The sequence below is a fragment of the Perca fluviatilis genome, chromosome 10 (genome assembly GCF_010015445.1).
Source record: "Perca fluviatilis chromosome 10, GENO_Pfluv_1.0, whole genome shotgun sequence".
Taxonomy (NCBI): domain Eukaryota; kingdom Metazoa; phylum Chordata; class Actinopteri; order Perciformes; family Percidae; genus Perca; species Perca fluviatilis.
Genome location: NC_053121.1, coordinates 11,943,050 through 11,970,242, shown reverse-complemented (window position 1 = coordinate 11,970,242; position 27,193 = coordinate 11,943,050). Strand labels below are relative to the sequence as shown.

General features: G+C 44.3%; 1 protein-coding gene across 2 annotated transcripts; it reads right to left on the bottom strand.

Moving 5' to 3' along the window:
- Positions 1-4,433: 4,433 nt before the first annotated feature.
- On the bottom strand, positions 4,434-26,814 carry immt (inner membrane protein, mitochondrial (mitofilin)). Of its 2 annotated transcripts, XM_039814285.1 has the most exons (15): positions 26,634-26,814; positions 24,766-24,833; positions 24,289-24,484; positions 23,415-23,532; positions 22,527-22,538; positions 20,329-20,421; positions 19,338-19,502; positions 17,921-18,054; positions 16,654-16,757; positions 15,232-15,367; positions 9,310-9,439; positions 7,678-7,901; positions 6,674-6,805; positions 6,290-6,419; positions 4,434-5,264 (listed from the first exon to the last, which is right to left on the bottom strand). In XM_039814285.1, the coding sequence occupies exons 1-15, from the start codon at positions 26,673-26,675 to the stop codon at positions 4,657-4,659; spliced, it is 2,292 nt and encodes a 763-aa protein (XP_039670219.1). In that variant the 5' UTR covers positions 26,676-26,814; the 3' UTR covers positions 4,434-4,656. The 2 variants fall into 2 exon arrangements, with proteins under 2 accessions (XP_039670219.1, XP_039670220.1); XM_039814286.1 differs by lacking the exon at positions 22,527-22,538 and having other exon boundaries at positions 4,657-5,264.
- Between the last annotated feature and the right edge of the window lie 379 nt (positions 26,815-27,193).

The window sequence follows — 27,193 nt, the reverse complement described above, 5'->3', positions numbered from 1 at the left end:
CCATTGTTGCTAGTGCTGGTGATGTTGGAAGTGTTGTTGTTCAGAATGTGAGCTGCTGTTTGCCCAAAAAAACTAAACGGGACAGAAAAAAGGGCAAACGCTGATGATGAAGGGAAGTCGTTGTAACCAGCTGCTGGTTCCCCGCAGTTCTCTGCTCTGCCACACGAGGACGCCGCCTGCTTCCAACACGAAAAGAGGACGATGATGAGGGGATATGCAGGACAGGACTGTGAGCTGCAGACGGGGGTGTCTCACCAAGACTTCATACTGATCTCTCCAGTTTGATCCGGGAGAGAGCTCCGAGGTATCCCATTAAAACTAGAGTTGATATGCTTAATATACTTGATATGCTTAAAACGCTGGTATCCGAAAAGTACTGGAGTTTACGCACCGATCCGATACCACTTAATTTAGCCCTGAAGAAAATCTACTTTAAAGGTCCCATGACATGGTGCTCTTTGGATGCTTTTATATAGGCCTTAGTGGTCCCCTAATACTGTATCTGAAGTCTTTTATATAGACCTTAGTGGTCCCCTAATACTGTATCTGAAGTCTCTTTTATATAGACCTTAGTGGTCCCCTAATACTGTATCTGAAGTCTCTTTTATATAGACCTTAGTGGTCCCCTAATACTGTATCTGAAGTCTCCCAAAATTCAGCCTTGGTGCAGAATTACAGCCACTAGAGCCAGTCCTACAATGAGCTTTCCTTAGTATGTGCCATGTCTGTGTCTGTAGCTTTAAATGCTATGGAGGAGGAGAGACGGGGGCAAGGTGGAGGGTGGGGGTGTGGCCTTGACCAACTGCCACTTTGCTCGTTTGAAAGCCATGATGTCTCTCTCTCATGGGTGGGCCAAATTCTCTGGGCGGGCAAAGCAGAGAAAGGGGAGGTAACCTTGCTCCTTATGACCTCATAAGAAGATTCCAGATCGGCCCATCTGGGCTTTCATTTTCTCAAAGGCAGAGCAGGATACCCAGGGCTCAGTTTACACCTATCCCCATTTCAAGCCAATTGGGGACCATAGGCAGGCTCAGGGAACTCATTAATATTAAAAAACCTCAGTGAAATTTTCATGCCATGGGACCTTTAAATTAGTTTGTTCTTTTTCTGTACTGACTGACTTTGAAAGTCAGTCAGTCACTGGATGGTAAAAGAAAGTTTGGTAACACTTTACTTGAAAGTATCTACATAAGAGTGTCATGACACTGTCATGATACATGAACCCTACTCTAACCCTAACTTGTCATGACAAAAACCGAATGACGCTTACTAAAAGAAGAGTTATGTCATAAACGTTTGTAATGTTTATGACACGTTCATGACCGTGTCCTGTCACTCTTACGGAGATACCTTAAAGTAAAGTGTAACCGGAAGTTATGTGGCGTTCTAGTTTGTGTTTGTTCATGTTTCACGAAGAGTTTAACCCGAGCCAATTCAACTGTATTTATAGTGTCAAATCACAACACGAGTTATCTCAAGACACTTTACAGATAGAGTTGGTCTAGACCTCACTCTATAATTTACAAAGACCCAACAATGTTCCCACGAGCAAGCATTTAGGGCAACAGTGGCGAGGGAAAAACTTCCTTTTTAGGCAGAAACCTCGGACAGACCCAGGCATCAGTCACTGCAGGTTTGGACACAGACACTGATACAGATATAGAGAAATAGGATTCATAATAATTATAGCAGTTGGAATGATGAACAGTGGCAGTTGTAGTAACAATAAAGATCGTGGAATTATGACGAGAAATAATAGTTGAGGCAGTTCAGGGCGTAGCGGGGCAAATCCGAACAACAAAGATAGAAATCATATCCCATCCATACGGGGATAGTAGTTTACAACTGTTAAAATATATATATATGTATTTTTTATACAATGGTATCAGATCAGTACTCTGGTATCGGCCGACACGCAACGTTCAGGTATCGGGTAAATTAGCATCGGACTCTAGTCAGAATCCAAGTGTATGTAAGTCTGACCCAATCCAACCCACTGTCGGCCTGCTCCTATTTACCAGCCATCAAGGAGTTGGGAATAAAACTAGTTTTCTGAGAGGGAGTCTAATTGATTGCAGTTACATGTGGTAGGGCTGCACAATTAATCAAATTTTAATCACGATCACGATTTTGGCTTCCCACGATCAAATTTGCGTGATCGAGCGATATTTAAAATGCGTCACTCTTTTCATAGAACAGTTTTTGCAAAGCCAATCTAGCGCTCCATAAACCACTGTCTGATCACATGTCTCCATGAGCCAATCAGAGCTGTTCCCTGCCTGCACCGCGCAGCTTAGTTTCTAGATGTAGACAGTCACAGAGGACAGAGTAACGTGAGGAATATTCCACAACAGGTAGCAGTCGGTCATCATAAGCCGGTCACGATGTTTACCAGTTTACCAGTAAACGCAACATTTTGTCCCGGCTGTGTTGTTTTTCAGACAACAGCAGTGACCAGTGCTAGTTTGTGTCTTTTAGCTCATAGCTTTAGCAGCAGACTGTTGGACGTCCCGCTGTTGGAATCCTACAGTGAAATACAGACACACTACACTGTTTAGCAGTCGGCATTTTAGCTGCGTTTAATCCAGTTACTACTGTGGCTAACGGTAGGCTAACGTTAGCTGCTGTGTAACGTGTTACTAGTGTTTACTAGCGTGACATTCAGCGATGTTTATGTTGCCTCTAACGTGGGTTTCGGAGCATCAGAGCGCAACGCAGACATGTAAGTGGCAGTGTAATGAGCCACCGAAATCTGCGTAGCTATTTCGTCTGGTAGATACCAGGCACCACATGCGCCGTTAACGTGAACAGAAAATTGCGTTGCCTGTATCTTTCACGGCAAACATGCATGTGTGGAAAGCGGTCGCACAACAGCTGAAATGGCATACTCCTTCACAGTATCCTTCAATAAAGGAGGAATGTAGCACAATATGGATGTATTAGTAGGAATGTAGCACAATATGGATGTAAAAGCAGTTACAATTATGTGACAATAAAATTAGTTTTTGCTAAAATCAACAAATTATCGTGATAATTAATCGTGATCTTAATATTGATCAAAATAATCGTGATTATCATTTTGGCCATAATCGTGCAGCCCTAACATGTGGCGTAAGCTAGTTTTAATAAAATGTCATGGTGCTAAGAAAAGAATGTACACTAAACAACTAGGGCTGGACAATATGATGCTATGTGAATATCGTCAAAACGATACGCATTAATACACGTTTGCAAATTAGTCGGGCAATGCCAGCTAGATATACAGTATCTGTGAAGAGACTGGGAATTATTTTTTAACTCTACATATGGAACATACTGTGGGTCATCATGCACATATATCCCTAAAAAGTACGGGTTGTTGTCTTGCATTTCTGACAGCGGAGCAAAGTGTTTTAAAATGCTCGCTTAATAAATTGAAAGAGCAAGATTGCATCTACAAGTTCACTGAAGACTTACATTCAATATGAAATGGCAATTTCTATCATATGAAAATTCTCTATGAATCTCTAACTTAGAATTCAGTCCAAATCCAACCGTTCAACCGCTGTGAGGGAGGAAAGAAAACATTGAACAGACAGCATTCTTGTTCATGATTTATTGGAACATGTGCAGCGTTGACAAAAATAAAATGCAGTATGACATTCTAAATCAGTGTTAGGATACATGTTGGGGAGGGAGGGAGGAGAAGATACATGAATAAATACCAAACCTGCAGGCCTGACAGAGAGGTTGCATCAATTATATTTTTTGAATAATCCTTCCACGGTGACTTAGTGCTTTCAAACAAATAAACTTCCGTCGCATCTTAACATCAATCACTTTGGTAACTGAACTTAAAAAAAAGGAACACACCACTGAAAGTCTCTTCGGAGTAGCAAACACTCGCTCCCAGCTGACGACGGCTGCTTTCTTCCACAGAGATGCGAGCTCCAACCTCTCCCTGGCTACATTTTAGGGAAGCACCGAATCCAGGATTCGGCTTCGGATTCGTCCGAACATTGGGCTTTTTGACGGGGGTTCGGTTTCTGCCGAACCGTGGAATCTGTTTTCCACCGAACCGAACCCTGCACGCTACGCCGGGTCGACGTAATGACGCCGCCGGTGTTTACGCCGGTGGACCGTTCAGTGCAGTAGGCCGAGAGAAAGTGGAAATGGAACTTGCGAGCAGAAGAAATAAGTTGTCTGGCAATACTCTTAGTCAAAAGAAGGCCGTTCAAGTCGAGCTACAGGTTCAATGCCGATTTGTCTCGTGGTGGCGAGCACCCTAAACATTACACAACATCGCCGCTGTTCAAACATTTGCGTATGGAACGGCCGAAAGAATACGAGTTGTGCATGAACGCATCTACACACGGCAGCCAAAATGCAGCAACTTCAGGTACGGCAAAGGACAGTCACAGCTAAAAAAAAACTGGTGTTAACCATTTGTTTACTTCATTAATGTGTTTACTGTGTTACTGGACTGAGGATGGGAGCAGGATTCGGTATTCGGCAGAATCTTAACCAGTGGATTCAGTATTTGGCCGAACCCCCAAAAAAAAAATCTGGATTCGGTACATCCCTACTACTGGGACTACTGACTACTTGATAGTAACCAGACTAGAGTTTCAGTGGCCGGTTCCTTTAAGGGTTACCAGAAGAAATGAGCGCGGCGGCCTACGGGGCCTGGGTGGTTCCTAACCCCACGGCGTTTGCGTAAGCGGACAGCAGGCTGACCACCTGCTTGGTCTCCAGTGTGAGTCTGGCTTCCGTCAGCCAGTCCTCCGCCACCCTGCGGGCCTCTCCTCTCAGCTGGTTCATCAGTTTGGCTGCCAACTCCAGATCCCCGTGCTCTAGGCAGTAGCTCGCGTACGCCAGGAGCCTGAACGGGTCTAAATCCTCGCTGCTCAGCTGGGAGGGCGGGGCTTCCTGTTTGCTCTCAAACAGCAGCGCGGCCTGGAGGTAGGACAGGAAATACTGGTACAGGGAGTTGTGGGTTTCGTCGATGAGGGCGACGCGGCGAGCCAGCGACCGGAGGGAGTTGAAGCGGGCGCGCAGCGAGGCCTCGCTGTACACGCCGCGCTGCAGGGACTCCTCCGGCAGGGCCGACGCCAGGGCCATGGCAAAGTCATTGTCGCGGCAGCTGTCTCGCACGGCCTGAGCCGCCCCCTCCAGGGGCACGGTGGGGACCTCGGCGTCGGCCGTCTTCAACGTGTAGTTGAGCGCCTCCACGGAGAGCCAGAGCAGGTGAGCTTTACGGGCCTCCTCCTCCGCTACCACGTGGCCTGCAAGAGACACCGAGGGCTTCAGCAGAGCACGAGACGGCGGCCTCCAGTTCTCAAACGGTCCTACTCTGCCCCAAGTCCACACCTTCACATCCATCACAGAAATCTAAACTAGAACTAGTAGTTCCAACTGTCTCTGCCAATCAATGGTGGAATGTGACTAGGCACACTGCAGGTTGAGATTTTACACACGCACAAAATATGATGCATTGTTATAGATTAAACCAGTGTTTCTCAAATGGGGGCACGTGTCCCCCTAGGGGTACTTTGGGGGACTGCAGGGGGTACGTGACATTTTTTGCTAAATGTTTTTCAGTTGCAAGGCTGTAGTTACTTCTGTCTTCCCCCCCCCAAGTTTGTCGCTTTTTCCAAAGTTTTTGTTGCCGTTTTGACCTATTCTTGCCTTTCTTCCTTACTTGTTTCTACTGTCTCTTTTCTTTTACGTTTTTGTCTCTTTTTTCAAAGGTTTTTTTTCCTGCTTTTTTCAAAGTTTGTCCCTTATTTGAATTTTGTCACTTAAACCCAACAATCTAGTGTTGCCTTCCTTCTTTCTACCGTTTTTTTCTCTCCAACGTTTTTATTACTATTTTCAACCTATTCTTGCCTTACTTCCTTCTTTCTACTGTCTTTTTCCAATGTTTTGTCGTTTTTTTTGTTCAGTTTTTGTCGCCTTTTGTCATTAGCACTTAAATGTTTTCCAGGTTGTTTAGTAAATCTATCGCTGACATCGCTGTATTGTTCCTCTTTATATAGACTTTGTTTTCTACCAAAAATTATTCGTGCTGGTTAGGGGGTACATGGCTTTAAAAAAAACTGTTCAAAGGGGGTACATTATTGAAAAAAGCTTGAGAACTACTGGTTTAAACTATGAATTACTTAAATTATTAGAAAGTTTAGGGACAGAGCATGTTGTCATCAGATGACACTGGCTGCAGTTACTAGTATTAGTTCAAATAAACACAGTACGGGTCTAACAATTCCAAATGCTGTGTGGGTGTGTGTGTGTGTGTGTGTGTGTGTCTTACTGTCTATGGCCTCCTCCACCCCCTTCAGCCTTGCGTAGGCAGTATTCACATCCAGAGTGAAGTTATCCAGCTGTTCCTGGCTCAGCTGGCGGTAGCGGGTCTCCTGTTCCAGCAGCTTACTGCTCAGCACCTGAACACAACACAACCCGCAGCAGAGCGTTGAAGGAATGACTGTCGGTTAGACAGGCTGTCAGAGACAAGCCAGAGTGGATGGGGTGGATGCTACCGGCACCAAGCACCTGTCCTGGCTTTAATAATTTAAATGAGGTAGTATGCGATCCTAGACTAACAAAGTACTGACGTTAAAACTAAAATCATTTACTCATCCGAGTGCTCTAATATCTGAACTGAATGTGTGTGAAGAATGCGGGGCAGTGCGGAGACCTGCTCAGCGTCAGCTCGCAGCTCCTGCTCCTGGACTTTGAGGACATCTTGGACGTGGTCTTGGTGAGCGGCGGCCTGGCGCCGGAGCTGAGTCCTCATCTCGGCCTCCATCACTTCCCTTAATTCAGACAGCTACACACACACACACACACGCAGACACACCTAATTATTGATATTGTCTAGTTACATTGATAGTAGTCTATATCATCAACGTTTCATTTCCGGGATGCTCCGGTGCTGCCAGAAGTTCCGCTGGATGTCCCTCTTTTTCGGCCATTGATATGTTATTATCATTGTAGTCTCGCATTGCCAGACCCTCCTCCACAGCGCTGTGGAGGAAGGTCTGGCAATGCGAGACTACATTGATAATAACAGAAGTTGGGGATTGGGTTCAGCTAGTCATCTCCTTGCCTCAGTAGCCAACACATGGCTGTGTGTGAGGAAGCAGGCCGTTAAAGATCCCATATTATTATTCTCATTTTCAGGTTAATTTAGTTTTGTTGGAATTCTGGGTAATTATGGAATAGGATAGGCAAACATAAGCTTTGGCTTCAGCCTATTCCTTTTTGGGTTAGCTACGGTGGCAAACTGTGGGAGCTAATCGTTTCTTTCATGCATGTTAACCGAAATAATTATTCATCATCAACATCATACTTGTATTTTGGGTTTCTACTAGAACATATTTACATGCTTTAATGTTCAAAAAGACATCATTTTTCTTATAGTGTCTGAATATTTTTGTATTCACCCTGTGTCTGAAATGCTCCGTTCTCATTAAGCCCCCCTCCCAAAAAAGCCCAGTCTGCTCTGATTGATCAACGTTTCCGGGTCTTCTGTTTCTCCGCTCTCGGACTCTCTGCACCCCCATTGCAGCCGGGGAATGACCGTAACGGCACGGTAGCAGCACTTCCCACCTATATATGGTACAGTTGGGACATCACAACAGTACAGAAGTCCTGGCGGCTCGTTTAAAAGGCCTGAACCACCGTCTGTCCCCTGCGTACCTTCCTCTCCTGCTCCAGACGGGCGTCCTCCTTGTAGTGCTGCAGGGCCGTGCCGACAGCTTTCTCCAGGGCCTTCTGGTCCTCCAGCCTCTGCTGCTCCAGCGACGCCTCGATGTGGATCTGCTCTCGGACTCTCTGCTCAGCCAGCTCGCGGTTCAGCTGGTCAATGCGACGGTGTGCGTGGGCAATCAGGGCGTTGAGGTCATCCGCTGACAGTTTACCAGCTAAAACACAAAAGACACGTTATTTTGCAAATATGTCCCACTTCAGGTGCTTCTCTTGATCACGGAGAGCACGAGTGTGTCCCAACTCCATCTCATACCGCAACAGTATATAGAGGATACACTATATACGGTCACGGCACACTCCAGCTGTTATTCTATTGGCCGCATGGGTGGGGTGGGTGTGACACACGTTGCGGTGGAACATCTCAGGGAGAGACTGCTGAAGAAGATTGTGTTGTCTGACTTGTTAGGATGTTTCCCCCCCACAGAGTTTGCGTTAATGTGATGTCCGCGTTTTGAATTTCAAACATCTGAACTGTCAACTGAGGGTCAATACTGGCCAGCGTCGAAGCTGAGGACATGCCGAGCCAACGGACTCCAGGCAGGCCTCTGACCCAGTCAGTCGGGCAGCTAAGCGCTTAGCTGTTCTAGTTTTCAAATGCATGAGTAAAACCAAGCTCTGAATTGCTTTTGTCAAGTCTGGGATTATAACAGTTTCCCCCAGGGTTGGTTATGCCGTGACAGTACTCATATTGACAGAGCATCATTTTGACATTAATGGCCCACCTGGGGTGGGGGGAAAAAATCGATACAGCATAGTATCGCAATATTTTCTGTGGCAATACTGTATCGATACACGGACGCCAAGTATCGATCTTTTATTATATATGTGTTGGTCTGCTTGACAATCCCATTTTGCAGCAATACAATTGAAATGAGATGAACAAACAGAGACATGTATCTTTTTAGACAAAACAGATATAATTTGAAATTTGGAAAAATTTGAAGTTGGAAAAAAGGTAGTAAATTGCAATATATCGCAGAATATTGCAATATCTTTAAAATCGCAATAATATTGTCTCGTGACATAAGTATCATGATGACATCGTATCGTGAGGCCTGTGGTGATTCCCACCCCTAGGGTGGGGTGGGTGGGATGCAGGAACTTTGTCCCCAGCCAGATGTGAACCAGGGACGTTGCAGTTCAGAGTCAGCGCCTTCACCCCAGCCCACCAGGGCGCCGCACAATAACTTTCATTTTACAGAAGAAAAAAAAATTACAGTCCATTTTGCGTAAGTTCTTCATGTGTCACAATCAACTATGCCCTTAACATGTAAACACTTCCAGTTTTGTACCTGTAAGTACTGTTTACAGCACGAGACATGCTGAGTTGAATCAAGACAATCTGGATGGTTCTTCCTGATACTGAATCATATCTGCTCAAATTAAAATATGGATTGTCCATAAATCCAACATCCAGGTGAGCTCACAGTCTAAGACACTCACTGTATAACTGCAGAGTCCCCAGTTCCATTTTGAACTGCAACATTTTGTCAAATATTATTTATTTCCCATCACTCTATTATCAACTATCTAATAAAGGTGTGTGTGTGTGTGTGTTCTTACTGAGGCTCTTCCAGTTGGCATGGATCTCTGGAGTTAGGCTGGTTACTTCCCTCTGGAACTGTTGTTTGGCTTCATTAACCAGTTCACTGTACTGGGAAACAACCTTAGCTTCTGACTCTGCAGACTGCACCTACAGACACGCACACACTAGGTTTAGTGGCCAAAAGAACTCACAATAACAATATTATCACGATAGCTTTAGAAAATCTGGGAAAACATTTTTTTGGTTCCGATTACTCAAATTCTTTAACTTTGGGCAGCAACTAAACTAATGTGAAGAATGTCCTTTGCTGAACAAACAGCCCAGATCTACTGATACTAGAATGTGTAAATGTCATGTTATCTCATTGGGCGTGGCCAGGGATTAGAACTGTTGTGCACACATGCCCAGTCAGAAACAAGGCCTCTGATCAGTCGACAGACTCAACTCAATGTATCATGGGAGAAATCTTGTCAGGCTTTATCCTAGGATTAACCTGTGCATCTGTTGAGCCAGACTAGTACCGGTAACTCCAAAAGATAGGGAACATTTTGGCGAGGAAAAAACTGGCATGGGCGTTTTCAAAGGTCCCCTGACCTCTCACCTTAAGATATATGAATGATTTGAATTAGTTCTATAGGCACCCACTCCCCTTTACAGACATGCCCACTGTATGATAATCATATGTAGTTTGGGTCAAAAACCATGCAGTTTTTCTCATGCAGTGCAAATTATTCTAAAATGGTGTATTTTAATATTTCTGCATACTGGGGTCCCTAAACAGTTTTGGCGTTGCATAAATTAGGTCTGACTGGAAAGCTGAGACTCTTGTGGATCCAATGAGCCTACTTCTATTTATTTGTGATGAGGTTAGTCCCCATAGGAGCCATTTCATTGTGGTGAGACCATTTTTTTTTTTTTTTAAACTTGACCTGAAATTTGGTTTACAATAAAGGGTAACTACCATTTTTTCAACCTTGATCCTATTTTCTGTTTTTGGGTCTAAGTGACTGATGGGAACAACAATCTTTGACAATGGTCCAGTATTAAGAAAGATCGCTGCAGTCGCCAGCAGCGAAACAAGCTACAATGTAAGTTAATAGGGCAATTGTCCAGCTTGCATTTACCTTCACAAAAGTGCTCGTTTTGCCACTGACAGGCTCAGATTAATATTCTAAGTGTCTGACAACATTATGAAAAGGATCCCTTCAGAGAAAGACCTTTAAAACCTCTTTGAGACCTTTCTGTTTAACCAGAAACAGCTCTGAAGTCACTAGCGCCAAACCCACCAGACTCCATTTAAAAAAAGCAATACTTTTAGCGTGTATAGAGCCAACATATGTTCACATGTAAATCTGTAAACTACTTTTATTTCAACCAAAACTGGAATTGTGATTGTTGAAAAAGTGGAAAGACAACCCAAAGCGGCTTTTCATAGTTTTATTTTGTTTCTGTCGACTTTGAATGAAGTGTATTTAACCAATGCTCAAATTACTGTTTATTTACATGGAGTCTGGTGGGTTTAGTGAACGCGATTTCACGGATGTTTTGATGTTTAAAAAAAGGATCTCACTCTTTAACAGAAAGGTCGACCTCCTTAGAAATCCTTTCCATAATGTTGTCAGACACTTAGAATATTAATCTGAGCCTGTCAGTGGCAAAACAAGCACTTTTTCTTTCTCTTGACACCGACGTGAGAGGACGCTGGCGCTGGTTATTCGCCGCTTCTCCGTCTGCTATTCATCTGCTATTCTCTTGTGTTTGTGTTCGCTGTACCCCCTACCTCTGGACAGCCTCTGTACCTCTGGACAGTCTCTCTGCTGGTTCCCCGCCCTGGGGCTTTTTGACCGGACTCTTGCCTCGTCGGTTAGCCGCGCTAGCTGCCCCGTTCACCAAACGCGTGGCGGCAAATCCTAGCTGCTTCCGAGCGTAACCCGATTTGCTGACCTCCTCCTCATAGGCAACCTCCACCAGATGCGAGCGACACCAAGACTAGACATTCCTCTCCTTCGGTCATGCTGTGGATCATTTTGGCATCACCCTCATTCATCCATTTCCACCTCCACCTCTGTGCTCCTAGCCCACGGCTAACCACTATCACGGAGCTCTCCGTCCCTCCGCTCGGCATCATGATCAAATATTCAACTCTGCAACTGGTCCACTCGTCAACTACTCCATTCCATCCTGCATCCCAGTCATCAAACAGCTTCGGACTTCTACGTCGACGCCGTTACATCCACAGAAGCTCGCGCGCAAGTTTGTTTTCTTCCACCACGGACAATCCATTCCATCCATCTGGTCACCTGCACGCTCTGTTGCACCTGTCCCACGTCATCTGAATGCTTCACCCACTGGTTCACATAGGGCTGAACGCATCATCAGGCTACACAGAAAACCCGGACCGGGACTACAGTGCTTTCCCCACTTCACATACACTCAATCATACTCTCCAATCATTTGCTAATCGGCTCACTGTCCCCCTCAACTGCAATACCCCCACACCCCAACGACCACACGCACTGCTAACCGGGACAACCTCAGATCTCTCCAGCCTGCCCCCATCCCACCACCCTCTCACCATGCCAACTTTGCCCTCCTCAACACCCGATCGGCTCAACAATAAAGCCCTGCCCTCCATGAACTAATCCTCGACAACACTCTTGACTTCCTTCTGCTCACCGAAACCTGGCAACAACCCAACGACTTCTTCTCCCTCAACCAAGCATCCCCCTGGCTACAACTACATCTGCAAACCCCGCCCCTCCCACCGTGGAGGTGGCCTCGCCGCATTTTCAATCAGAACTTCCGGATCACAGAACTCACCCTCCCCTCAGTATCATCGTTTGAATATCTCGCCTTCAAAACTCTTTCCTCCATGACAGTCATCCCCATTTACCGGCCACCTAAACCAAATCCCTCCTTCCTCTCTGATTTTACTGGAACTCCTCACACTAGCCTCATCTCTCTCTCACGTCTGCTGCTACTCGGTGACTTAAACATCCACATGGACTCCCCCACCTGCAAGCTCTCATCAGAATTCAAAATTTTACTGGATAACTTCTCTCTCACCCAACATGTCACATTCCCCACCCATGAAAAAGGTCACATCCTCGACCTGGTCTGCTCCACCAACCAACCAGTGCTCGACCTCCATCCATGCCTCTTTCCCCTCTCTGATCACAAACTGATACGGTTCACCATCCCTTCTCCAACCCCACGCGCCTCCTCAGAGAAATCACCTTCCGCAACCTCAAACATCTATCAATCCCCACCATCTCTCTGACCTGCTCTCCACCACTCTCCACCTGGACTCAACCCTCACCTCACCCGATGACCTCACAGACCACCTCAACTCCACCTTGTCTACCTCCCTCAACACCCTGGCCCCCTAAAAACAAAACCGTCACTTTTAACACCTCTTCACCCTGGTACACACCTGCACTCCGGAAAATGAAACAAACTGGCCGCCAACTTGAACGTCTGACAAAGAAATCATCCCTCACAGTCCATCATGAAGCCTATAAATCCCATCTCAACGCCTACAAAGATGCCCCTCATTGCTGCCAAATCTGCCTACCTCTCCACCATCCTCACCGACCCCTGCCAAAACCCCAGAACCCTCTTCTCCACATTGAACAACCTCATCAAGCCTCGGACCAACAGCCTCCTTACCTCTACTCCGGATCTCTGCAACTCATTCCTCCACTTTTTCACTGACAAAATCAATCTCATTTACAAATCCCTATCCCCTGTATCTGACCTTCCAGGATCTACCCAGCACCTACCTTGGACCCTCCTCTCTCCATCCCTCCAGACCTCCCGACCCCTCCTCCACACTTCCTCCTCTCCCAGTTTAACCCAGTCACTCCTCCTGAAATCTCCAAACTCATCAGCTCTTCCAAACCCACTACCTGCTCCCTTGACCCCCCCCCTACTCCACTTCTGAAGTCCTGCCTCCCGGTCCTATGCCCCTACATCACTAACCTCTTCAACTCCTCACTGTCCCTTGGAACTGTCCCCTCTGCTTTCAAAACTGCCGGCTGTCACCCCAATCCTTAAAAACCTGGTCTGGATCCCTCCTCTCTCAACAACTACCCCCCAATATCCAACCTCCCCTTTCTGTCTAAAACCCTGGAACGCATAGCGTCGCCTCACAACTACAAACCCATCTTCTTGCCAATAACCTATTCGAACCTCTCCAATCTGGTTTGCCGCCCTACACAGCACAGAAACCGCTCTCCTCAAAGTCCTCAACAACCTCCTCACCTTTGCTGACACCGGTTCCCTCAACATCCTCATCCTCCTCGACCTGAGTGCAGCCTTCGATACTGTGAGCCATAACATCCTGCTCACCAGACTCAAAGACCTCGGTATCGACGGTACTGCACTCAGCTGGCTCCACTCCTACCTTTCCAACAGATCCCATTTCATCTCTCTCCACAACCACACCTCTGCCACAGCCACAGTCACTCAAGGTGTTCCCCAAGGCTCCGTACTTGGCCCCCTCCTCTTCATCATCTACATCCTCCCTCTTGGTCAGATACTCCGCCACTTCAACCTGGACTTCCACTGCTATGCTGACGACACCCAGATCTACCTCAGCACCAAATCCCCCACAATCCTCCCTCTCCCACATCAACTCCTGTCTGTCAGCTATTAAAACCTGGATGCAACACAACTTCCTCAAACTCAACAGCGACAAAACAGAATTCCTTCTGATCGGCTCCAAATCCACACTCAGCAAAACCAATAACCCCACTCTCACCATCGACCGGCACCATTGTCTCCCCATCTCCCCAGGCCCGCAAACTTGGCGTTATCTTTGATTCCACCCTCTCCCTTGAGCCTCACATCCGTCAAGTCATTAAAACCTCCTTCTTTCACCTCCGCAACATCGCCAAAATCAGACCCTCTCTCACACCCCCGCTGCTGAAAGACTCATTCACGCCTTCATCTCCTCCCGACTGGACTACTGCAACTCACTTCTCCTCGCACGCGTGCTCTACCAACATCAACCGACTCCAACTGGTCCAGAACTCAGCCGCCCGCCTCATTACCTGCTCCAAATCCTGGCACCACATCACTCCAGTCCTAAAACAACTCCACTGGCTTTTTCTTTTTCCCCCGGTCACCTACAAAATCCTGGTCCTCACCTCTAAAGCCCTCCACCATCTGGCCCCCTCATACCTCACTGACCTCCTCTCCCCTTACCAACCCTCCCGGTCCCTCAGATCCACCTCAGCCGGTCTCCTCTCCATCCAAAAGTCCAACCTGCGCTGTTTTGGGGACAGAGCCTTCTCCAGAGCAGCTCCCAGGCTCTGGAACTCCCTCCCCCAAAGAGATCCGCACCTCTGAGTCCCTCACCATCTTCCAGTCCCGCCTCAAGACCCATCTCTTCACCTCAGCCTACCCATAGTCCACCTGCCCCCTCCCTTTTTCATCTGTATCTTGTTTTGTTCTACTTGTTTTGTTTGCTCGTTTTGTTTTGTTATGTTTTTATAATCTACCCTGCCCTGTAAAGCGACTTTGAGTCCATGAAAAGCGCTATATAAATTCAATTTATTATTATTATTATATTACTTTTGTGAAGGTAAATACAAGCTGGACAATCGCCCTATTAACTTACATTGTAGCTTGTTTCGCCGCTGCCGACTGCAGCGATCTCGCTTAATACTGGAACATTGTCAAAGACTGTTGTTCCCATCAGTCACATAGACACAAAAACATAGGTTGAAAATAACGGTAATTACCCTTTAACTAATAATTTTTGGAGATCCTGAGACTTTTCTTCTTATTAACCGTACAGACATAAGACTGGTATAGGTCTGAACATCAATTCCCCAGCAAGAAAGCTAATTAGCATATTTCCCAAAATGTAGAATTAGCCCTTTAAAAAGGTCTTTTCATATGGTTGTACATAATGTACAAAATAATGTCCTTACCTTAGTGACCACTTTGTCCAAGTCCACCACCATGTTATGGAGATTCTCCTCTGCTGCTAAAACCAGCGGGCGAACAGCGCTCACCTTAAGCCCTTTAGACTGGTCAATCACTGACTTGAGACTGTTCAAGGCTTCACTACAGGGAGAGACAGACGGGAGAGACGGGGTGAGGAGGAAAACTGCTGCAAGATCTGAAGGTGAATCAGGGTGATTTTGGAATAGAGGCTTAGCAACCCTTCCCTGGATGTACTGTATACATGTTCACGTGACATGTGACTGATCAATAGCAATATACTCAAGCTATATACTAGGGCTTTGACTCCGAACTTCGTTATTCGAATATCATTCGAATATTAAAAAAAATAATGATATTCGAACGAATATTAGCCAGCCCTTAATATTCGAACCTGTTATGGGCATTATTTTTTGTAAATGCGTTTGCCTGTAAACGTTGTTTTCAGTTCAGATTCCGAGGCTTTTTCACGCATTTCAAAATGTAACTACAGTCGGCCGGCGACACGTCTCGGCGGCCCGGTAGCGTTGCATTCCCCCTAATTCTCAAAGAAGGCAGGCTTGCCCAGGGCCAGGCCAGCTCAGCGGCGTCTTTCTCCCGTCGCGTTCCGCTGTCTCTCCTACCTACACCGGCGCCGCACCCTGTCCCTTCTCCCCTTCCTACCTGCCTGCTCAGTGCTGCTGCACATGAGGAGAGAGCACAGGGGGGAGGGCGGGGGGGCTGCTCCTCAGTCACTCAACAGAAGAGAGAGGTGAGTGTTTCGGCGGCCACAGGAGAGAAATACATTGCGTGCTCGCTGGACAATACTGGCGACTCTTTTTTCATTTTACAGAAAGTCGCTGTCTTTTCTACAGAAAGTCGCCAGATTTGTCGCTAGTCGCTTTTGTGAAAAAAAAGTCGCTAAGTTGGCAACACCGCCCACACACACCGGCTCCACGCACACACCAGCACACGAGTATAAACATCAGACCACTTACGTAGGCTACGGTGAAAACTCCGAACTTCCTGTCGAAAGCACACTGTTTGTGTTTAATCCAGGGTCTGACTTAATTTCCTTTTTTTAAACTGAAGGCATTTAATGGTCAAAATATTATTAATAAATATTCGAATATATTCAAATATTAATATTAATATACAAACGAACTTCGAATATGATTTTTGGGCAAAAGTCAAAGCCCTAACTCAAGTGTATCGGTTGTTTTCTTACACCCCTAGAAATTATTATTAGTTACTTTAATGAAATATAATGCTAGGTTTATCTATCTAAAGAGGGAGAAGATTGTTTAAATCCTGTAACTACAAGATGAGATGTGTAATGATCTCTGTCTGTGTGTGTGTGTGTGTGTGTGTGTGTGTGTGTGTGTGTGTGTGTTGTGTGTGTGTGTGTGTGTGTGTCTTAATATTCTTACTTGGCTTTCAACAGAGCAGTTTCAGCTTCAGTCACGGCGGAAGTTCTTTCAGCTATTGTAGCTTCTAGCTCCTTCCACTGGGCCGACTTCTCCTCAGGTGGGACCTGGATTTAATAACAACTGTAATCACTCTACTGCTAAACAATTATGTGAGCCATTAGAAGGGTCACTGCACAGGGACTACTGATCAAGTGTTTTGTAGTTAGGTCTAGGGGATGTAATTACCACTAACTCCTACGGCGATACCTGGGCATGAAAATCTTTTTTGGGAAAGCTATAAGACAGATTCCATATGGCCCTACATTAAGTCAGAGCTAAAAGCTAACTGGAGATCTTAACAGGATACATTGTATTGCCAAGCCTGGTGGCCTACCAGGCTTGGCAATACAAGGGGGAAACCCTGGAGATTTTTCAAGCCCCTGTGTTATGATGAGCCTTTTGATCCTCATCTCTGGTATCATGGTGGACAGTCAATGGTTACCTATTGTTATGTAACTGGAGCATTTTGAGTGCCAGCTCAGTACAGTGCCCCAACCAGTGGCTCAGGCCCAGACACACTGACCAGACGGCCGACTGTCGGCAGAAAAGGCAGTTGGACTGATCAGTCTCCCCGAGTTGGTCAAAAAAGTGCCTCGGAACACACCGAAGAGACGAGAAGTGATACGTCTCCATAACAGCAGGCGGCGCTAATCTGTATTATTGCCCAAAAATGTAAACCAGCAGCTGATTGAACGAATGTCTCATGTGGGTCTGGTTTCTCCAGAAATTCAAAGACAGACTGTCATGGCGGCTTGTTCAGAATACGATCTCATATTGTACTAAAATAGTTCACCGAAATGTGTTTCTGAAAACATTTTAAGCAAGAAATAGGCCATGCAGTTGCGAATCTGTCTTCATTTCAGATCGACAAAGTTCAGTTTAAAAGATTTGTCAGATTTTGAGAGACTCTAGTCACGCTCATCCCGCTCCCCGTTTCCGGGTTAGCACTCTACCAATCAGATGGGTCATTTGAGTCCAACTGCCGGCAGTGCCCGCCCCGCCAATTATACATGTCAAATCAGCCAAAATGAAGGAAGACGGCACGGAACACACCGAACAGACTTGAGTCACTGACCTCGCCAGACTGTCCAACGGCTGATTATCGGCTCAGTGTTTAGTAGGCTTTAAACGCACCAATTCACAGAATCTAATCCCATCTTCCACACCTATTACCAGTCTTGTTGTAATCACACCACAGCCTTGTGGTCAGTAGAAGTGTGTTCTGTACCTCTGCTTCCATGGCCTCCTTCAGTTTGTGTGTGTGCCGTGCTATAGCCTGCAGGGCTGCCTCCTGAGCTCCAATGGCCTGCAGCGTAGCTTTAGCCGAGCTGGCCAGTGAGTCTTCAAGACTGGCTGATACAGCTGGAAAACAGTGCGACACACAGGCAGACAGACAGGGAAACAGGAGAGGTTGACAGAGAGTGTAGAGTACGATGGAGAGTAGAGTTGGTGCAGTGGAATGTTCCTACCTCATTCTTCTGAAAGATAACAGAGCTAGCTAGACACTGCTAAAGGTTCTAAACTTAACCTAAATTCACCAGTTGGATTTTTTGTATCGTCACAAGGAGTTTGTTTTGCAGTATTTGGCAATAAAGAATTGTAAGTGAGTGAGTGAGTGAGTGCGAGCACTGTTTCATTCTCTGATACACAAGAGATGACAGCAGCAGTTCTCTGTAGGTTAACAGAAGAGTGTGTGTGTGTGTGTGTGTGTGTGTGTGTGTGTGTGTGTGTGTGTGTGTGTGTGTGTGTGTGTGTGTGTGTGTGTGTGTGTGTGAGTGTGCGCGCATGAGGAGATGGGGACAGGTGACAGCATCCTGTGTTAGTTTTTTTTATAATAATCAGTCAGTGTTTGGAGAATTAGGCTATAAGATGCTTATTAGCAGGTGAATTATTATCAGCAAAATGTATTGAAGTTCTAGGCTATACAGTGAAGTGAAAGGTTACCTTTCAGTAGTTTATCACAATATTTCTGGATTAATGTTAGCCTACTGTTACATTAATGTTTATCTTGCATCAACTGTACGCTTTTGTACGCCAGTGTCAATTTTCAAATCTACCTTGTGCCTGTAGTAGATTCTGTTTATAGTGAGGTAGGATGTTTAATGTTAAAGCATATTATCATTATAGAAGTAAATACATTTAAGTGTTTATTATATTGGGATATATATTAACATATTGAATTGTAACTGCTCTCCTGCCAGTCAGCCCTGCACTACATCAGGTTAGTCACATTGAGTCCCTTCCTAGCTGTCATCAAATGTTGCATCTTGCCATGCTAACACATAACACTTCTTTTATTTAATTTCCTCCTGATCTTCTGTTTCATGTCTATAGTTCCAAGTAGCATGTGAGTCCAGGCAGCCGTTTGCTCCTATGGTTGGGCTTTAGCCGGGCCACTCAGGACAGTATCTTCACCTCAGCAGCTCTGTGAGCAAACCACAAAGTCCAGTGTGCTTCTTTTTTTACACTCAAAACTGTTAAAAGTATATTGTGCTCATCTATATAGATCGTTTTTTCTAACTCTTACCACAGCCATCACTATTCATCCCTACCCTATACCATATGCCCCTTTTAACCTTGAGCACCTGCCCCTTCAGAGGTCTCTGCACGGCTCTGAGTGTGAGTGTGAGTGTGTGTCAACCTACATGCCAGGGTATCCTGTTCCTCCAGGTCTTGCTGAGCCAGTCTAGCTGTCACTTCTTCTACTGGTCGCTCTTTCAGTGGTTCTGTTAGGGCAGGGGACTCTGTGTCAGGGTGAACTACTGCAGTCGCTGGGGTAGCCTCGTGGCCGTGGCACTCTTTGCACTCCTCTGGGGGAAAAACACACAGTAACCTTACTTTCACTAAATACCTTATTGCAATAGCAGTGATGTGATGCAGACAAACAGTGTAACCGGTTTCTTCATAGCTGGCTGTATTTATTCTGTTATTTAGCGCACAGTGGGCCTCATGGAAGCGTGATGTGTTTGGTTTGGGTTTAGTGTGCATTTTCTGATTTACAGCCAATGATATAAAAAAATATAAGGTTATTCTCTTATTTTGAAAGTGCTTTAAATCCTGACCTACACATTTAGAATGTTTATTTTCTTGACAATACAAGTACGCTGCAAGTAACGATTATTTCTTATGGTCGATGAATCTTTTTTTCTCTCATTTAAAATCAATGAGTTAATTGGTCTGTGCAAGTGTTTCCCACAGTCCAAGGTGATGTCCTAAAATGTCTTGTTCTGTCCACAACTCAAAGATATTTAGTTTACTGTCACAGAGGAGTGAAGAAACTAGAACAAATATTCACATTTAACAAGCTGGAATCAGAGAATATTTCATAAAAATAAATACAAAAAATCCACAATTAATCCACAATCAAAATAGTTGCCGATTACTTTAATAGTTGACAACTAATCGATTAATCTTTGCAGCTCTAATTTTATATAATGTAATTCCATGTGACATCAACATTTATTTTTGGACCGGAGCCCTCCATCCAGATTCATTTGTGGCCCTTCATAGGATAAATTGAATTATGGCACTTGTGATCTATACATCGATTTAAATGTCCAAACAAAGTTTGAATTTCTGCTTTTACTTTAAGATATCAAAGTGTACAGTGGTGGAGCGGTGGAGCTTGATGGTTACCTTTGGCTGCTGTTCCCTCTGTGTCACATGGAGCAGGGACTGACTGGACCTCACCCATGGCTGAGATGATGTGAGTAGCCTCTGCTGAAGCCTCTGGGTGGGACACAGATACAGAAAGGCACAGAGAGTTAGTTTGCGTGTGTGTGTGTGTGTGTGTGTGTGTGTGTGTGTGTGTGTGTGTGTGTGTGTGTGTGTGTGTGTGTGTGTGTGTGTGTGTGTGTGTGAGAGACAACACCCACATGTGTACACCTTTCATTTGCCCTTGAACATATTCAAAGAAACAAAATGCTGGATGCTATGCGACAACTGTACAAAGTGAAATCTGAACACTGAATGTCAGTCTGAATTTAGAGTAACATTATTTGGCTTTAGGATTAGGACTGGGTACCAAATTCAATACTTTATTTTATTTATTTTTTTATTTTTTTTAGGCACCGACCGAATTGCCTCCTTAGTATCAAATATCGAAAAATAACTCATCATTCAATACCCAATTTCAATACCAAAGGAGTAAATCTCATCAGAATCAGTGAGCCAATAAGCATGCAGCATGCTTCTACCAAGATATAATAATGTGATTGGCTGTCTAACGTTACATGTCGTTGAGACACGCAGGAAAAACTCTACATTACAGAAAGAGTAGAAATAAGAGGAATAAAGAAGAAGAAATAAACAATGATTTGTGCCGTAACGTTGTGATTTCTTTTGTTTTATATTGTTTATTATTATTATTATTATTATTATTATTATTATTATTATGTATCTAAAAAGTATCTTTTAGGAACTAGTATCAAAGTCTATTCTAGTCTAGTCAGGTATCAAATATTTTTTACAATACCCAGCCCTATTTAGGATTTGGGATTGTGATTCAGAACAGTTTGGGATTGCTGAGTTCTCTTTAAACAGGAGGACTAAAAAAATGTCAATCGTAAAATAAAACACGGCCAAAGAATACTAATAAAAACATACCACTTTGTGGAATAGAACAAATGTTATGCCCACACATGATAGATTATTGTAAAAAAAAAAAAAAAAATCACCAGAGAAATAAGTGAATTTTTCAGTGAGTGATGGTTCAAGTCCATCTATCTGGTTTCATCACACAAATATAATAAAAAATATGATTAAAATATAAAATAAAACCAGATTCATTTTCTTTAGTAGTATTTATCACAGAGCTAGATGTACTGGACTACATTACAGTGTTCCTCCTCAAGCAGTAAAGGACGTATTGTTAGGCTACAAACTACATTCTAAACACCAAAGCGTGATTTATGCTTCTGCGTTAAATCTACACCGTGGCCACGTACGTAGGTAAGTGGAGACATGGCGATGCACACCGCTCGGCCGTGGCTGGGTAGCGTTGCATCTCCCCCCCCGCCCCCCCGACTCATTTCCTGGCTCTCCTTCTCCATAAACGACATGAAATCAAGGAGAGGGTTAACTTTTCCTCCTACAGATTTCCCACCGTGGTCAGAAAACACAGGGGAGACACTTTGTTTCGCTCACTAGGACTCTAGAGTCGCTACTCGCTCTGAAGTTAAACACACACACAACACACACACACACACACACACACACACACACACACACACACACACACACACACACACACACACACACACACACACACACACACACACACACACACACACACACCTCTGCGTGGAGCCTCCGCACAACCATAAATCACGCTTAATAGTGTCTAATAGGACTGCACCTAATGATTATTTTCAGGAGCAGTGAATTCTTCGGCAGACAAGCCAGACCCACATCAAGATGTTGGGTCTGGGAACTCTGGGGCTCTGGCCAATCACAACCGTCCTAGGTGGCGCTAGGCCCCGGTAGCGGAAATAGCGAGAGGGGATGTCAGGCTGTATCGCACGCAGCAATGTACACCCGTTGAGCCAGATTGTCGAGTTCTCTTTAAACAGAGGACTAAAAAATGTCAATCATAAAATAAAACACGGCCAAAGAATACTAATAAAAACATACCGCTTTGTGGAATAGAACAAATGTTATGCCCACACATGATAGATTATTGTAAAAATCACCAGAGAAATAAGGGAATTTAATTTAATTTCAGTTGCCACCATCTTGCTCCGGGACGCCTTTGTGTATTATCCTTAGTTGTTTTCACTCTTAAGTGTAGTGAAAGGCCGAGGAGCACAGCTTAAGAACAACAGAAGAAAGCTTACCCTGAGCGATCTCTTGGGGGGCATTGAAAACAACATAGTGCACAGAAAACACTCTTAATTCAGTAACACTTTTGTTTGCTTTTCTTTTTAAATGATACGATAGAAAAGGGACCCGAACCCCTAACCCTATGTCAGCCACTGCTCGTAGAAGAGAAATGTAACATGCAGGTTAAAACATTTTGCAAATATCAAGTCTCGAGTCAATGTCGATCTTTATCTCGATGCAAAACTAGGGTATGCAAATTCGAAATTTGAAAACTATTCAACAGCATGCAAAGTTATTGATTAATAGCGTGCTTTACCAAAAAAAAAGGGTGCGACCATATCATGTGCGACTAGAGGAAAAGTTAGTCTGAACTCTGCCTTCCAACACATAGTTGTGGCAATCATTAGGGCTTGTGTACACAATTCAATACTTTTTAGGCACCGACCGAATTGCCTCTAAAGTATCAAGTATTGAAAAATGCCTCGTCGTTCAATACCCAATTTTAATCCCTAAAGAGTAAATCTCATCAGCGTCAGTCAGCCAATAAGCACGCAGCATGCTTCTACCAAGATCTAGTAATGCCTGCGATTGGTTGTTTAACGTTACACGTCGCAGAGACACGCAGGAAAAACTCTACGATACACAGAGACGGGGCTGAAAAACATAAACAAAAAGATTATGCCGTAATGTGGCAATTTGTTTTGGTTTTGTAAAATTGGTGGAAAAAGTATCGTTCAGGAACCGGTATCAAAAGTCACGGTATTGATATCGGAATTGAATATTTTTGAACGATAGCCAGCCTTAGCAATCATGCTGCAACGTACAACGGTGGCTCACTGCAGCGAGGTGGCAGAATGAAAGGGTGACATAACGTCTGAGTCCGAACCAAATTAGAGCCTTACCCTCTATGCTCTGTGTAGGGATGGGACTTTCTGCCGCCTCCTTTGCCTTTTTCTCCGACTTAGCTTTGGACGCCTTCACCGGTTTGTCCATCATAGAGGGATGCTGGGCCGTCTCCACCTAAACAGCAGGAACAGTAGCCTGAGAGTCTCAAAATGTTTTTGTTTAGAGCCACACATCACAATCACTTCTGTACAAAGTCTAATCTATTAACGATGGGTTTTGATTAAATATGTATCGGACACAGCCTTCTTAATTTAGCCCACCTTATTTATTTAGTATTTTTTTTTACATGCTACTTGATCTAAATACTGAAGGCCCTGATTTAAAACTATTAAACTAATGAACATAAAATGACTGATCTGATATTTATTGGAAGAATACAACGCTAGAGCAGAGGTGCCCAAATTCTTTCATATGAAGGGCCAAAAATGTATCTGGATGAAAGGCCACAAGCCAAATCCTTACCCTAACGTTGATGACGATATGTGAAAATGTATTAGATTTGATAGAAAATGAACATTCTAATTAATCTCAAATAAAGTTGTGGCTGACTCAAAGCCAGCGATGTAAGCATGGCTCGCAGCACATGAGGGAGAGCGGGGAGAGAGAAAGAATACCGTCATCCTTGAAATTCTTCCTAGATAAAAACGTACGTACATAGTTTAATAAGGAAGTTTACCAGCACCAGCATACATTGCCGTAAAACTCAGATTAAGTACTTCTCAGCTGCACAAAATGTACATTTCATAGTCATTACAGTTAGGATTTTAGAGCACTTTTAAAAATGGGAGAATAAGCATGAGCGTGTCAAACGCCATGGAGGGCCAAAATAAAGGGAGCACGGGCCCCAACATGGCGTGGATCCATCCTGACCTGTTTCTTGACGGGGAGGCCGCCGTCTTGAGAAGCGGGTCCCAAAGCCAGACCCAGCAGCCAGTCCGAGTATGGAACGTTGTTCTCCACGGCTGCTCTGAACCTGTGGTCCCATTTGGCGTAGAGTACTGTCCCTCCGATGCCTCCGCCTACTGTCAACAAGCCAGCGGCAACCACTTTAGCAGCACCACCACCACTGTGGGGGAAGAGGACAGCAAAGGGTAGACATGAATCTGATGGCAACATAAGGCATGACAAAGTCTTGCTATCAGCTAGAGGGCTGAATGTAATGTTCAAGCATGTACATGTACGTGTCTTACTGTCTCTAGAATACCGGTCTATAAAACAGTATTTCACATATGCCCACTTACCCAGGTTGTGTGTGTGTGTGTGTGTGTGTGTGTGTGTGTGTGTGTGTGTGTGTGTGTGTGTGTGTGTGTGTGTGTGTGTGTGTGTGAGAGAGAGAGAGAGAGAGACCTGGACTCTCCTGCTGTGTAGTGCCGGCAGTGTTGCAGATTGGTTAGAGGGGTTCTCCCACAGTTCTTCTAGAGCGTGCCGGAGAGAGAGAATGACTATTAGACAGACAGTTTATGCAGCGTTTTTGCTTGATCTTCACCACCTAAAACATGCACAGGTCCAATGTTAACTATAATTTCATTTAAAAAAAAAAAAAATATGATTAAATCTGAACTATGAAATTATGAAGTTACATCTAACAAGGAAATATACACATTCAAATAACTGCATGCTAACAGGAATGGCCTTGGTGTTGCGGAGCAGTGACATTCACTTAAAAAGTATGGTTTGACAGATTTCTGCATGTGAGAATGCCTGTAAAACAGCTTATTAGAGGGAACTCATGCAGAGGCTAATATTTTCTCAGGTGGACAGCACAGCACTCGCAGTACGTGGTCAATTCTTGTTATTTGGAAAGCACATCACAGGAAAAGATGTTTCCTTAAATCTTTCCCCCGCATCTCTCTCGAACCTCTTAACTGGGAAGTGCAATAGACCTTGTTGACATGTCATAGTAGAAAAAGAAAACCATTAATAATGGCTGCATTCCACATAGGAGAGACCGTGGTATTGTGCATGCTGACTCACTGAAATAGCTTACTGGGACACTTGATGGAATGGAGCCATCGTTAAGGATATCAATTTCAGCTGGGCTTTTCCTACTATGACAAGTCAAAATATCTGCTGTGAAAAAGGTCCATGGCAGAGAGAAAAGACACCAGTTATTGTTTCCTTTTACCATATTTGTTTGTTATATTACATGTTCTGGTGCGGTTTCTGTTTTTTAGGTTTTGTTGGAATAAAAGTTTCACTTTGTTAAACAATAAATAAAAGTCCTATTTTATACATTTCAAACCCAGGTTTCAATGTAACCGTTAACAACATAATAGTGCTGTGCGCTGAACATGTTTCTCATATTACAGGAATGGCTATTACAAACATTTTCACTCTTTATTACATGTGTTTATACCCCCTAAGATACAGAAACTATTTGAGGGTTAAACTTTAGCGACTGCAAATAAAGCGAAGCAATAACTTTATTACAAGACGACCGTATTTACTTATCCGGGCTGCAGCCTACCGGTTAAGGTCAGACCGAGCCGTGTGATGTCATTACTGGGTAAGAAAAAGGGTGGGTACCGTCTAAGATCCGGTTCTAAACACATTTCACTCTGGATCTTTTACGTGCAGTTTAGAGTCCCAAATTCCCCATACAGTGTCTTTAATTAATTATGAACCTGCTAAACCACCTGCGCTATCCTAACCGTTCTCAAATAAGACCCTCATCATTTGGGACACTCAGTTTTTGGAAAAATAATTTGGGACACTAAACTGCACGTAAGCCCTTTCCAAAATGAAGCCGACATTTGTGCAAGAGGCTTTTAAATAACAATGCAGAATGTAGCTAAATAATCTTCCCGGCCTTAACTTGATTAACTAGCATACATACATGGACCAGACAGGGTTATTTTAATGATTATTTAAATATTGCAATTCAGCAAACATTATGGTTGAAATGTCATTAGCCATGTGTCACTGACGTTAGACTAGAAGCTAACCGGCTAGCACTGACGTAATGCGTTGTTTTCATTGGCTCTCTCTGAGGACATCTTTACGTTGAATGGACAACCGTGTTAATTCTAAAGCCGAACGTTATGTTAGTGTTAACCAGGTGTTAACAGCCCAGCCGTGTTTACAATAAAAAAAAAAAATCCAGTATGGCTCCTTGGGCCAGTCTGTGGGTCACAGTGAATGACAACATGGTAGCTCAATGGGTAACGTTAACGTTAGCTCGCGGTAGTAAAGGAGGGGTTAGTTGCGCGTCTTACCCGGGCTGTGGCATTAGCTCCTCTCAGACAAGCCCTCAGCATGGTCCACAATCACTCTTTTCCCCCAAATGCTAATTAATTTAACCTGCACAGTAGCAGCTATTTTCTCCTCAGTCCTCTCCTCTCGTCCTACTTTTCGTTTTCTTCCGCCCCTTCTTCTTCTTCTTCCTTCGTACGTTAGGTAGTTTAAACGCTTGTGTGCGCAATACTGCCTCCCTCAGTCAAAAGTAGAATTTAACGGAGGCTTTTCTCAATCTCTGGTAACATGGTTGCTTTTTGACCAAACAGATAAGATACTTCCATTAACTTAACCTCTGTCGTCTTCTTTTTCTTTCTTTTTTTCTGTGGCTTTAGCCAGAAGCAGGGGCGATTCTAGGATCAGACCTTTAGGGGGGCTCAGCCCCTAATGAGAATGTGACACGGATACAGAACCCCCCCCTGCTAAATCAGTAACTTCACTGGATAACAATGACTATATGTATTTATTATTATAACAGAGGATAAATGCAAAATATTGAAGATGTAAAAAAATCTACAATAGTTCCTTTATGGACTACCAG